This window comes from Sardina pilchardus, chromosome 1 (assembly GCF_963854185.1).
Source record: "Sardina pilchardus chromosome 1, fSarPil1.1, whole genome shotgun sequence".
Classification (NCBI taxonomy): Eukaryota; Metazoa; Chordata; class Actinopteri; order Clupeiformes; family Clupeidae; genus Sardina; species Sardina pilchardus.
The window spans coordinates 2,721,153-2,734,698 of record NC_084994.1 but is presented as its reverse complement, the minus strand read 5'-3'; the positions used below and the strand labels follow the sequence as shown (position 1 = coordinate 2,734,698).

The 13,546-nt window shown below is 40.3% G+C and overlaps 2 protein-coding genes across 2 annotated transcripts in view; both read left to right on the top strand.

The window, feature by feature from the left end:
- Window positions 1-13,546, top strand: part of LOC134080630 (NACHT, LRR and PYD domains-containing protein 12-like) — a 135,496-nt gene that overhangs the window by 4,641 nt on the left and 117,309 nt on the right. The gene's annotated exons all lie outside the window — the stretch shown is intronic.
- The window catches only part of LOC134072814 (NACHT, LRR and PYD domains-containing protein 3-like), a 67,752-nt gene that overhangs the window by 50,446 nt on the left and 3,760 nt on the right, over window positions 1-13,546 (top strand). Inside the window, exons 7-8 of the mRNA XM_062530060.1 lie at window positions 5,334-7,179; window positions 9,797-9,967. Coding sequence (XP_062386044.1) covers window positions 5,334-7,179; window positions 9,797-9,967 — 2,017 coding nt within the window. The remainder of the gene's footprint in view (window positions 1-5,333; window positions 7,180-9,796; window positions 9,968-13,546) is intronic.

Sequence of the window (13,546 nt, the reverse complement as noted above, 5' to 3'; positions counted from 1 at the left end):
TTATAACTAAACATTTGAGTAATCGTTTTTACTACCTCTTAACTTTACTTCGTTATATATCGCGCCAAGAGGATCTCTCCATTTTGTTTTAACAAGAGAAGAGCTTCGGTAAGTTTATTGTTTATCACGTTAGTGGATTACATGTGAATAGTCAATCTTACGGTGAATTGGAGACTTAGAAAGCTCACAAACCCAGTTGAAGCATTTACAGCAACACTAGACACTTGTATTTGCTGAAATTGAGTGGTAGTTCCACATTTTCTTTGGTTGTTTTGGTTTAAACTTTTAATGTAACTCACGTAAATCTGCATAGCTAATGTGTTCATTGAACTCCCGTTGTGATATTAGCTTGCAGCAATTGATGCAAGTTCGACAGTTAGTTGATAGGCTACTTTAAAGTGAAACATGTCTTGTTGTACATTTTCCTTGTGAATTACGGGTGTGTTTCCGAACTATTTATATGTAGCCTACATACTGTCTGCTCAAGGTTTGCTAGCCGCGCTGGCTAACTATTGGGGCAGCCGTGGTGTACTGGTTAGGGCTTCGGACTTGTAACCGGGTTGCCGGTTCGATCCCCGAGCAGTCCACCACGGCTGAAATCAGTGCCCTTGTGCAAGGCACCTAACCCCTCTCCGCTCCCCGAGCGTTGCTGGTTGGGCAGGCAGCTCACTGCTCTGGGTTAGTGTGTGATTCCCCTCACTGTGTGTGTGTGTGTGTGTGTGTGTGTGTGTGTGTGTGTGTGTGTGTGTGTGTGTGTGTGTGTGTGTGTGTGTTCACTAATTCGGTTAAATTGGGTTAAATGCAGAGAAACAAATTTTCCTCACGGCTCACGGGATCAAGAAAGTATATATTCTTCTATTCTATTCTATTCTATTGTGCTAGCTATCAGTACGCTGCAGCTGAGATGTTGTCTCCTTTTATGGCAGTATTACGGCGTTATGCCTGTTGAGAGTTTGATGCTATAAGAAAAGAAAGTTTAAATGAGATTTCATAGAAAATAAATGTCTGATGGTAACTATTACTCTTTTCTGTGTAGAGTGGTTCTTATTACGGGATAGAGATTCAGTGGATTTCAGACCAACTACGATGGCGAGCCTGTCCCAAGAGATTACGCGTGTCGACCACCCACCCAGCAGCACCCACTGCTGGCATCAGAAACGTACCTGGAGGTACGTTTTGGAAATGTACATGGAGGTACGTTTTGGAAATGTACCTGGAGGTACGTTTTGGAATGTGTGGCCAACTGCTGCAAGGTTTCTTCCCCGTCTGCGTGAACTTCCAGCATCGCACGTGGATTACGGATAAGCAGTTATTTTCCCACGCAGGAAGGAGCACATCGGAAACTATTTTTGAATTTTGCTTTTATACCATAAGGGACGTTTGAATTTTACTTTTATACCAAACGAGACTTTCTACTTTTTCTTTTATACCAAAAGGGACTTTGCTTATTATTTGAATCCAACGGAACTGAATTTGCTCTCACCATGACATTGTTTTTGTATTGTGAGGGATTTGATACTGTGATACTTTATTTGTCATGTTTACATTTGAATATTTGACCAGACCTAACTGTAGTAAACAATCTGTAAACGTCGCTCTTTAGCACCCCCTGCTGGCATCAGAAACGTACCTGGAGGTACGTTTTGGAAATGTACCTGGAGGTACGTTTTGGAAATGTACCTAGAGGTACGTTTTGCTGGGTCTGCAAAACATTTTCCCAGGGAAACGTTTTGAGAATGAGACTGGGTTGAACTTTAAATAAGTTTATAGGTTTAAACCTTTGATTTGAACCTTGGATTGTTTCTTTCATTGTTCGTGTGCTACAACTTTGTATGAAAAGTAGTGTTTTGATGTGTGTAGGATTCATGCACTGATGCGCCTGTTGGCAGGAATTAAAAATAACAAATTAAATATCAGTTTCTTCATTGTTAATAACACTATTCATCAATGTTAAATAAACACCTGTTTACCACTTCAGTTAAGGGGCCACACACATGATGAACTCATGAGCACTTAATCTTTGATTCATGTAATATAACAATTTATTTCTTTTTAAAATCACTTCTTTGGCCAGTGATAAAGAAGGGTCCATTTACCACTTTAGGTGAGGGGCCACAAACATGATGAACTCATGAGTAATTCATCATTAATTAATGTAAATTGACCATTTTTGCATGACTTCAAACTTCATGCATTTAAAGCACCACCTGTTCATCACTTTATCTGAGGGGCCACAGACATGATTAACTAATGAAAAGATAATGCTTAGCTAATGAGGACATGCCTATATTTGAACGATGTGGATTCTTCGATATTCTCTGAAAATTGTCTTAATTAGTTCATGATGAGTTAATGTATAGTTTACTTACCCCTTGAGCAGATTTCAAAAACCTAGAAATCACCATGATCATGTGTAATTGATCATATTCATAATGATTTACCCACTGTACCTAATGCTCAAGATGAATTGTTGTCCATACCTGATGTCATTAATGACATACTATTAATTCATGTTTATTAATGAGATTTTCATGTGTAATTAATGCATGAGTTAATGAATTAACTCATGATAATTCATGTCATTTAGTTAACATGAATTGATGTGTAATTACTTTTCTTTTTTCTCCATGACAGTGATGTCCAAAATTTTGTCTGACAAAAAGTCATCATGATCATGCTTAATTAATCATGATTCATGATGATGTGCCAACCGTACTTAATGCTTAAGATGATGAGTTATTTATGTATTAATTCATTAATGGCAATCAGTGAATTCATGTTAAGTCATAATGATTCATGATATATTAATGGATTAACTAATGCGTAATTCATGCATTAATTCATGCATTAGTTCATGAGAATTCATGTACCATTATTCTAAAGTGTTACCCTAACTGGAAATGTATATAGAAAAAACACATTTATATTAAACAAGCTCAAGACTTTATATATCATTATCATAAGTACTTTTGACTACCATACAGCTGAACATGGTGGATAAGTTTATTGTCATTTTTTAATAACTCCATATTGTACATTATAATCATTTCTTCATCATTCTCGACTTGTCTATCTACTTCAATTTCAATTTCATTTCACTCATAGAGTGCCACAACATTACACATAGTGCTTCACAAAGTGTTAAAAGATTCAGAGAGAGCCCAAGAGTAACAAGGGCAAGGAAAAACTCCCTGGAATTGGAGATACATATGGGGAGAAACCTCTAGCAGATCCATGACTAAGGGCCCAAACCCATCTGCCTAGGGTCAGCTAGAGGGCAGTAAAGGTCTGTAAACATGAGAAGTGAATCGGTTAGTTAGGTGTAGAGAATAGAATGTGGTGTTTTAAGCCACCTGATATACATGTTACAGAGGAGGTAGAAATATAACACTTCTGATTCTGCCTATTCGTCTTCTCAACAACAGGTGTTGTTGTTTACTTCCTGGTCATTTATGTTTGTGTTGTGATTATATAAGTAGTGATATGAACATCAGAGACTCCACTGCAGCTAGAGAGACTCCACTGCAGCTGCTGACAGGATGAGTGACAGCAGTGATCAGGAGAGAGAGCCGGCTGCAGGCCTCAGACCAGAGGATGTGCTACTCCGGTGGATGACCTTGAAGAAGGACAAGAACATGGATGATCCTAGCTTCAAATTAAGACACTCTGATGATGATGTTGAGTAAGTCAGTAGACATACACACACTCACACACACACACACACACACCCCTGTTATACAGTGTATTTGATGCATAAGTCATAAGTCTCCGCATGGTGTCCATGCTCAGGAGAGCGGGTTAGAACTTCACTTAGTCATTGATGTTGTGTTGTGATGTAATATTAGTGTAAGTGTGAACAAATATAATCACAGAGGAATGAGTTGATGTTAATCAGTTTCTTGTGTCTCCTTATGTAACCAGCCCACAGACACACAGACCTCCATCTCCAGTGCCCAGCTGTGTGTCCATGAAGAGTGATGCGTCCATGGGTGGTAGGCCCAACTTCAGCAGTGAACCAGTTCCATCAGGTCTACAGTGAGTAGTTATGAGTTTGTAGGCATGTCAGTCACATGTAATTTAGTTATCAGTCTGTAGGCATGTTAGTCACATGTAATTCTACATACCAGGCTTGTGCAAAATTCAGAATTGAATTGAGAATGACTCCTAAATTCCAATTCAGTTCTTGAATTTGAATTTGAATTGAATTTGATTTGAGGTCAAAAGCAGGATGTAGAATTAGAATTCAAATTGAAAATCAATGAAATTCAAAGAAATTCATATACATAATTTAAGAGGAGTATGTCAGATATGGTCACAACCAACACACAACTTATAATTGAAAACAGTAAACAGTAGAAAAGCACTCAGAGAGCACAGACCTCCGCCTGTATTGTTCTTCTAACGAGGCTATGAAATGAGAGAATTCACCTGGTATTCGCCCTCTTTTTCTATCAAACCTGAAGCCATTCTGAAGCATTCAAATCTTTTTATCCATGCGGGCTTAGTTCAAAGTCGTGTTTTGGGTAGACATGGCAGTGTCGTCCAAATGGGTACATAGGTTTCAATTGCAGAAATGGAGCTTTGCTGTTTTTTTTTCCAATTGGCTTACTTAGTCCACACAGTTGCAGTCATATCGTTTATGAACATACAAACAAGTTGTGCACATGTCCAAGACTCCACACGCACACACACACACACACACACGCACACGCACACAGATGCAGACAAAATAAAGGTCCATAGTGCACATTTTAATCAGTAGATTAGCTGAGGAGCAGTTGGTGCATTAGTCCAAGTGTTGTTTGTCTGATGTCCCTGCAGGTTAAGGGCTGATCTGACCCAGGCTCTAGGACCCAGGAGACACCTGCACACTGGACAAACACCAGGCAGAAAGAGGGAACTAGGTGAGTAGACATTTTGGATTTGATCAGGTGTTCTGAAAAGTAAAGTAATGGATTCAAACTAATCTCAGGGCCTACATTTCAGTGTGGGATTGTGGGTATGGCGCTCAATTTGCAGACACACACACGCGCACACACACACACACACACACACACACACACACACACACACACACACACACACACACACGCGCGAGCACATACAGAACCACTTCTCCCTCTCTCCCTCCCTGTGTTATTCTGCTTGTGAGGGACTGAACATTAATGTTAAGCCCTGTGAACAACAACAAATATACCTTTTTATTTAGTTTTGTCCGTTAGTGCTTGTGGATGTAGGCCTATTTGTAGTGAGTTTGTGAGTATGAATGGATTGTTTTTATTATGGACTTTTATGATGACTTTTGAATGACTTGTTTTGTCATTTTCAAACAGATGAGGACCTGAGGAGAGTTATAAAGAATCACAAAGCCAGTCTGAAGAGGAGGTTTGAGAACATATCTGAAGGCATCATCAAACCAGGAGCTGAGATACTCCTCAATAAGATCTACACAGAGCTCTACATCACAGGAGGAGAGAGTGAAGGGGTTAATAAGGAACATGAGGTTTGGCAGGTAGAGTCAGCTTCCAGATCTCAATCCACAGAAGACGTACCAATCAACTGCAACGACATCTTCAAGCCCTTACTTGGACAGGAGAAGCACATCAGAACTGTCATGACCAAAGGTGTTGCTGGTATTGGAAAAACTGTCTCAGTGCAAAAGTTCATTCTTGATTGGACAGATGGGGTAGCCAATCATGATGTAGATTTTATGTTTCCCCTTTCTTTCCGTGAGCTTAATTTAGTCAGGAGTAATCAGTATAGTCTTCACAGCCTCCTGCTTGACTTCCACCCTGAGCTGAAGGAGCTGAATGATGGTGAAGGATATAAAGACTGTCATGTTGTGTTCATCTTTGATGGTTTGGATGAGAGTCGGTTGACTCTGGACCTGGAGCAGAAAAGTGAGTTGTCTGATGTGAAACAAATATCATCAGTTGATGTTATGATGACGAGCCTCATTCAGGGAACTCTGCTTCCCTCTGCACTCATCTGGATAACCTCAAGACCAGCTGCAGCCAGTCAGATTCCTGATCAGTTCATCGACCAGGTAACAGAAGTACGAGGATTCAATGACCCACAGAAGGAAGAATACTTCAGGAAGAGAATCAGAGATCAGAGTCAGGCCAACAAAATCATCTCACACATTCAGACATCCAGGAGTCTCCATATTATGTGCCACATTCCAGTCTTTTGTTGGATTGCAGCTACTGTACTTCAGCAGATGCTGGAAAAGAAAAATATCAAAGACATTCCCAAAACGCTGACTGAGATGTTCATACACTTCTTGCTCATCCAAACCACAAGAAAGGATCAGAAGTATCAGAGTGGATCTGAAAAAGATACAAAGAAACTTTTGGAATCTCAGAGGAACATTTTACTGAAGCTGGCAGAACTGGCTTTCAAGAATCTAGAGAATGGCAACCTCATGTTTTATGAGGAAGACCTGAGAGAGTGTGGTATTGATGTCAGTGAAGCCTCAGTGTACTCTGGCATGTGCACTGAGATCTTCAAGACAGAAAATGTGGAATCTCAAAACAAGAAGGTCTACTGCTTTGTGCATCTGAGTGTCCAGGAGTTTCTGGCAGCTGTGTTTGTGTTTCACTCATTTTTAGCTAAGAACTTTGAGGCATTGAAATGCTTCCTCAGTGAAAAGGACAGAGATGAACTCAATCCATCATTTTTATCTTCTCTTCAATCAGCACTAGGATTAAAAGAAAACTTACATGTTTTACTAAAGAGGGCAGTTGATAAGGCTTTGGAGAGCCAGAACGGACACCTGGATCTCTTCCTTCGCTTCCTTATGGGCATTTCTGTGGAGAGAAATCACAGACTTCTGCGAGGTCTACTGAACCACACACTTAACAGTTCTCATAGTATTGAGTCAATATGTGAGTACATGAAGGAGCTCAACAGAGAAGGTCTCTCTCCTGAACGATGCATCAATCTTTTCCACTGCTTATTTGAAATGAATGATGATGCCATGCACAGAGAAATTCAGACATACTTGTCATCACCAAAGAACATCACCCAGGAGCTTTCTCCTGCCCACTGTTCAGCACTGGCCCACATGCTTCTGATGTCTGAGGATGTGCTGGATGAGATTGAGCTGAAGAAATACAACACATCAGATGAGGGACGCAGGAGACTGCTCCCAGCTGTGAGGTGCTGCAGAAAGGCACGGTGAGTTTCTGATGGAGAGACTGTGCTAATTATAGTGACTAAATATAATAATGAAGTCACTAGTCTACTACCACCTGGGGTGAACCCAGACTAGCCTGTTAGCAGATTTTAATTTGGAATTTTTCAGTCTGGAAAGGAGCCCATTGACATCTAGTTTCTGAATCACCAAAAATCCAGGGCCATTTTATTTCTTTACAATTGGGTAAATAACTACAATAAAACTACAATTACCAACAAGATGTGCTTGCTGCAATTCTGAAATGGTTTTGGTAGATTTGAATGCACTAATGTAAGTTTAATTTCATTGCTGGTTATGTCCCTGAAAGTCATAAAACGAAAAGTTTGGAACAAACGCCAATAGGATCTTTTAAAGACTGACCTTCCTTGACCGGTTCACTCAGTACTAGAAATCTAGGCTGACAGTATAAAACCTTTAAAGATGCCTAAAGGTGAAATAGTCTTGTGTGATGATGCACTTCACTGTTTTATGACACCTTTTTATTTGAATGAGCTTTTGCAAATGTGCCTGGTGGACACTTTTTCTCTATTTTGAGTTTTTTTTTTTTTTAATTGAGAAATTCCATCTTCACTACAGGATTGTGGTTGGTTTTTTCGCACAACATGTTCACATGAAAGTAAGCATAATAGCAGGATTGTGGTTGATGGTGTGCCATAAAGTGCCACATATATTTATAAATTGCTTATATGTATACAATTCTGTCCTCTTATAACATTACAAACCTTTCAGGTGTGTAGGTGCACTCAAAAAAATGATCATTGGTCCTAATACACTTTAGATACTAATTTTAAGTAAAATGTAACTGAAATGCATTAAGTCAAGAGTTTATTCGAGCAAAACACATAAACACAATGTGAATGTTTTCAATGTAAACTGAATGTAAACAAATCAGGTATACCTTACTTGATTATATCCTTTAAGGCAGTTATGTGTGTGACACTCCAGCAAACTAGGTGGCGGTATGCACTGACTTGCCAGATAGCAAAGTTTAGTTGAATCAACATTTAAATATGGTTTGAAATATTGAAACTACGTTGAAGCCTGACGTTGAAGTGATATTGAAAGTGTCTCTTTTACGTTGAATCAACGTTGGATTTTCAACTATACTGACACAGGTGATTGTGTGAAGTGCTGTCCCAAATACCTATCTGAGCCCATGTGGCAAAATACACGCACTCACTTAGCACCTGAAATCAATTAAGTCTGAGTTTAGTCATCAGGGCTCACATTGGCTGAATCTCAGTACAGCAGTTAGGGATTATGGGTAAGTGTTAGTTTCTTGTTTATAATGTTTTTTTTTCTTCTAATAACTCTTTATTGCGTATTTTTGGGATATGTACAGTATGCCATAGAACAACTGACTGAACAGTCAACAGAAAATGACTGTGTAAGGGATTTGTCAAGATTACCACTATAGAGAAGACCATGATTAAAATACATTAACATTTTAGAGAAAATATATGTTTCTTCTTGGGTGTAATGCGAAATTGATTAGTTCTCAATTAGCATTCATCTGCACCCTTGGCAGTGTCACAAAGTTGGGCACTCGATGCTTACTCGCATTGGCCACGTCTCCCAGATTCGTTAAGAAGCTCTTAAGTGCTAAGAACTTCTTATGAGCGTTTTAAGAATGCTCCTAAGAAGTTCTTAGCACTTAAGAGCTTCTTAACGAATTTGGGAAACCTGGCCATTATGTGTCTGCAAAGGTGCTGTTGGAAAATCTAGATATCACATATTAGTGGGAAAGGGTTTCTAATATAGTGTTATTGGGGAGGGAATTTTCTGGGCCCCCCTTCCACCAGTGCTATAGCTCTGCCCATATTGAAGCTGTAGCAATTGGACTAATTAGACTAAAAATTACTTTATATTCCCAACTTCACGGCTTGGGTTTGTATGTTTGGTCCTAGGAGGCAGGAACAATGCAACGGGCCTTAACCCTTCCCAAGTTGCACATCTACAGAACTGCAATACTAAAATTTAAGTATGCAGACTGCAAAGGGTTAACTTCCATGCACTTTATTAAGCTGTTGTGGATGGTCATCTACTTAACGGTTTGTGGCACCAATAAACAATTACTCGAAAATATGATAACAGTATAGCCTTTAGTGTCACTGCCACCTAGTTGTATTTTATTTCAAGATTATATTTCAATATGCAGTATGCGTGTATGCGTGTATACAATCTCTTTAAGAATATGTTGACTGGGGCTGTTGCATTCTGGGAACAAGCTTTACATGCAAGCACATAGGGGTTATGTAAAACTTCACCTTAACATAAGGTGTCCATTTAACTACAATTTATTTGATTCATTCACATTAAGCCAACCTGATAAAAATACATACTATTGAACTCTACCTTTTACATTCAACTTATGCAATATAATTACGTGGAAAATTGTTATGTAATTAAATCACATAAAGTCAACACTTTAGGCTTGATTCTTTTTTTGAGTGTGCGTGACTGAGTGATTTGCAATTTTGCCCAAGTACATGTGCACTAGAGGTCTTGTGCGGGTATCAGGGGGGTGTGGGTGGGTGAGTGTGTTTGTGTGATTGGGCAATTGGGCAATATGTTATCCTTTCTCATGTTGTTATGCAGACTTGCTGGATGCAAACTCTCAGAGAAGTCCTGTGGAATTGTGGCTGCTGTTCTACAGTCACCAAACTCCCTGATAGAGCTGGACCTGAGTCACAATGACCTGGGAGATTCTGGAGTCCATCTTCTCTCTAAGGGACTGTCTAGTCCCCACTGCAAACTGCAGACCTTAAGGTTGGTGTTAGTCAGACATGTCTTTGTAAAGGATTATTATTATGACTAGCATAGCAGATTGTGGTTTGGTTTGTGTTTTATCTTTGTCTTAAGATCTGTACACAACAAGTACATTTTTTTTTTCGGACAAAAACATTCACATGAAATTAAGCAGGTTACTAAACACATGTTTTCTATTAGTCTCGTTTGATGTGAAATATCGTATTTAGATAGATAGATAGATAGATAGATAGATAGATAAATAGATACGTAGATAGATAGATAGATAGACTAGTCTCATTATAGAGGGGGCCAGCCGTGGCCTACTGGTTTGGGTTTCCAGCTTTTAACCGTAGGGTTCCCCGTTCCCCGATCCCCGTTCCCCCACAAAAAATGTGGGCACTGCTCTCCCACGTCACATCCACGGCTGAAGTGCCCTTGACCTATAACCCCTAACACACATATACACAGACACATGCACATACACATACACATACACATACACATACACATACACATATACATACACATACACATACACATACACATACACATACACATACACGCACACACACGCGCACACAAACACACACACACACACACAGTGTTCGAATTACCCCTCCATCTTCGGGGGGGTCTGTTTTTTGACAAAATTGCCAATGACGTCATAATTTTACCTTGCGTCTAGTAGGCCTATGTTCATACCTACATCACTACACACTAACGGTGTGTAACCAACATTCGTGGTAACTGCATAAAATGCCTATGCCAGGTTGCTAATTCTGAAGAAAAATATTGCTAACAAATATATTGGGGTAAACAACAAACAGCACCAACTTACTTAATAAGACAGGATTAAGGAAGCATCTTCACAAATTGCTTATTCACGTGACATGCGGGCAGCGACACGCTGAATGAGGGCAACAGATTCACCGACGTGACTTACAAACAAGTACACTGCAACACTGAACAACCAGCCTGACGTTACAATATCCAGATACATCATGGGCCTACTTCGGATCTCCATCAACAGTGACGATCAAGGCTATATTAGGAACAATTGCATTGCAGAATGAATTAGGCTATGTAGCCTAATAAAAAATAGGCCTAATAACAATCTATTGTTTTAGACTAAAAGTAGGACAGGCTATGCTAATACCACGGAGGGAATAAATGACACGACTTAAGCATCATGACTTCAGTGATTAATTAATTATGACCTATAGGCCTAGCCTAGACGAGCAAAACTACAGTAGCGTACAAATACGCTTCAAACAACGATTGCATGCAGATTTAAAACTTTTACACGCTCATTCAGATCAGATTCGTGACCAGAGAAGTTAATTGTAGACAGACGAAGACAGACATATTTTGATCTCAAACGAGCCTTTTCGGAGCATTTCGGTGCCGCCTGCGCGCGTGTGTGAGATGAGAGTTGGAGAGAGAGGCATGTTACAGAGGGATGTGAATGTAGCGATACTGTTATAAAGATCAAAAAATAAATCCTCGGATCCAAACCACAGTGCAAATTATTAACCTGCTGCTGTTGTGAAGGAGAGAGGGAGTTCACCCGAGTCTATTCAAGTACCTCGGCCCTGGAGCAGCCAGCCAAATATAGGCCTACTGTAAGTCTCCCCTGAGATATCAAACTACGTTCTGAGACAACGCAGGGAAAGTTAACATTGGGCTCCGTACAGTAGCCTCGGGTTAATGCGTTGTCAACTCGTCTCTCATGCTGCGCCGAAACAAGCCATTTTTCTTTAATAGACGCTTCAGTTTTCATGCTTATAATCACATTGTGTCTCACAGACAAATCCACTAGTTTATTGTTGTATGTGAGCCCCAGGTTAAAGTAAAAACCTAATGTCCAGATTATCCATTAGATGAGTTTTAGCTGAACTGCACTCCAAGTAAACCTGGATGATAGCCTATCCCAAGTTGACAGGAACGACGGAGACACTGGCATGGCCTAGGGAACCAGACAGTGAGGGAGGACGGAGGTGTGATAAGTTTAAACAATAATTTGCTGTTTAACCAAATAACGAAGAAGTAATACATTAACAAAAACTGAACTAATGTATACAGTCTAGGTAGCGATCAGTATGCAGTGGTGAGGTGCGCGCTTATGTTGCGTGTGGGTAATGCAGTGTGTGCGTGTTTGCGCAGAAATGGTACAGTCCACTGGGTGTGTGAAATCGTATGCCACTAGATCACTCCTAGTACGTTGAGAAATATTAAATAACCAGAGACTTTTTTTCAACACTTAATTTTAATAATATATCAAGTATTTCATACCCCCCCCCCCCCCCCCCCCCCCCCCAAAGTTTCGTTTTGGTCCCATTTGGGGGGGTCCAAGTCACATACAGGAAGTAAAGCAGGCAGCTCACTGCTCTGGGTTAGTGTGTGTGTGTGTGTATACAGGAAGTAAAGCAGGCAGCTCACTGCTCTGGGTTAGTGTGTTTGTGTATATACAGGAAGTAAAGCAGGCAGCTCACTGCTCTGGGTTAGTGTGTGTGTGTATATACAGGAAGTAAAGCAGGCAGCTCACTGCTCTGGGTTAGTGTGTGTGTGTGTGTGTGTGTATATACAGGAAGTAAAGCAGGCAGCTCACTGCTCTGGGTATGTGTGTGTGTGTGTGTGTGTATATACAGGAAGTAAAGCAGGCAGCTCACTGCTCTGGGTTAGTGTGTGTGTGTGTATACAGGAAGTAAAGCAGGCAGCTCACTGCTCTGGGTTAGTGTGTGTGTGTATATACAGGAAGTAAAGCAGGCAGCTCACTGCTCTGGGTTAGTGTGTGTGTGTGTGTATATACAGGAAGTAAAGCAGGCAGCTCACTGCTCTGGGTGTGTGTGTGTGTGTATATACAGGAAGTAAAGCAGGAAGCTCACTGCTCTGGGTGTGTGTGTGCTTCACCTCACTGGGTTAGCTTCAGCAGCGGAGCTCGAACCCCAGTCCAATATGCGGGAGAAAACGGTGTTGTTCTTGTGTTGTGTAGTGGGATGGACTGCAGTGGCCTCTATCATAACATCAGTAGCATGGGAAGGATGGCCGTAAGATTTCAGTTCCATTGCTAGAACTAACTCTCTCTCTCTCTGTCTCTCTCTCTCTCTCTCTCTCTCTCTCTCTCTCTCTCTCTCTCTCTCTCTCTCTCCAGGCTCAGTAAGTGTGGTATTTCAGATGAAGGTTATGTTTGTCTGGCTCTGGCTCTGATCTTAAACCCCTCCTGTGTGAAAGAGCTGGATGTGAACAACAATCATCCTGGAGAATCAGCACAGAAACTGTTATCTGATACACTGGAGGATCCTCACTGCAAAGTTGAAGCACTTCAGTATGTACTCTAGTGAACCAGAAGCATCAAGTTGTAGTCTGGATTGATTTACTGATATATTACTTAACTGATTTATTGATTTATTCTTACATTCACGCAAGAGAGGATACATGAAATTGCATTCATGCATTCAGTAGCTTAACTGGTACTTTATAATCTCCACTCAGAACAGAACATTTGATTGACAGACTTATACAAAACAAACAAAAACTCTCTTTGAGTAAAACAATGCATTTCCTATAGTCTAGTTAGAACACATCCATTAACACATA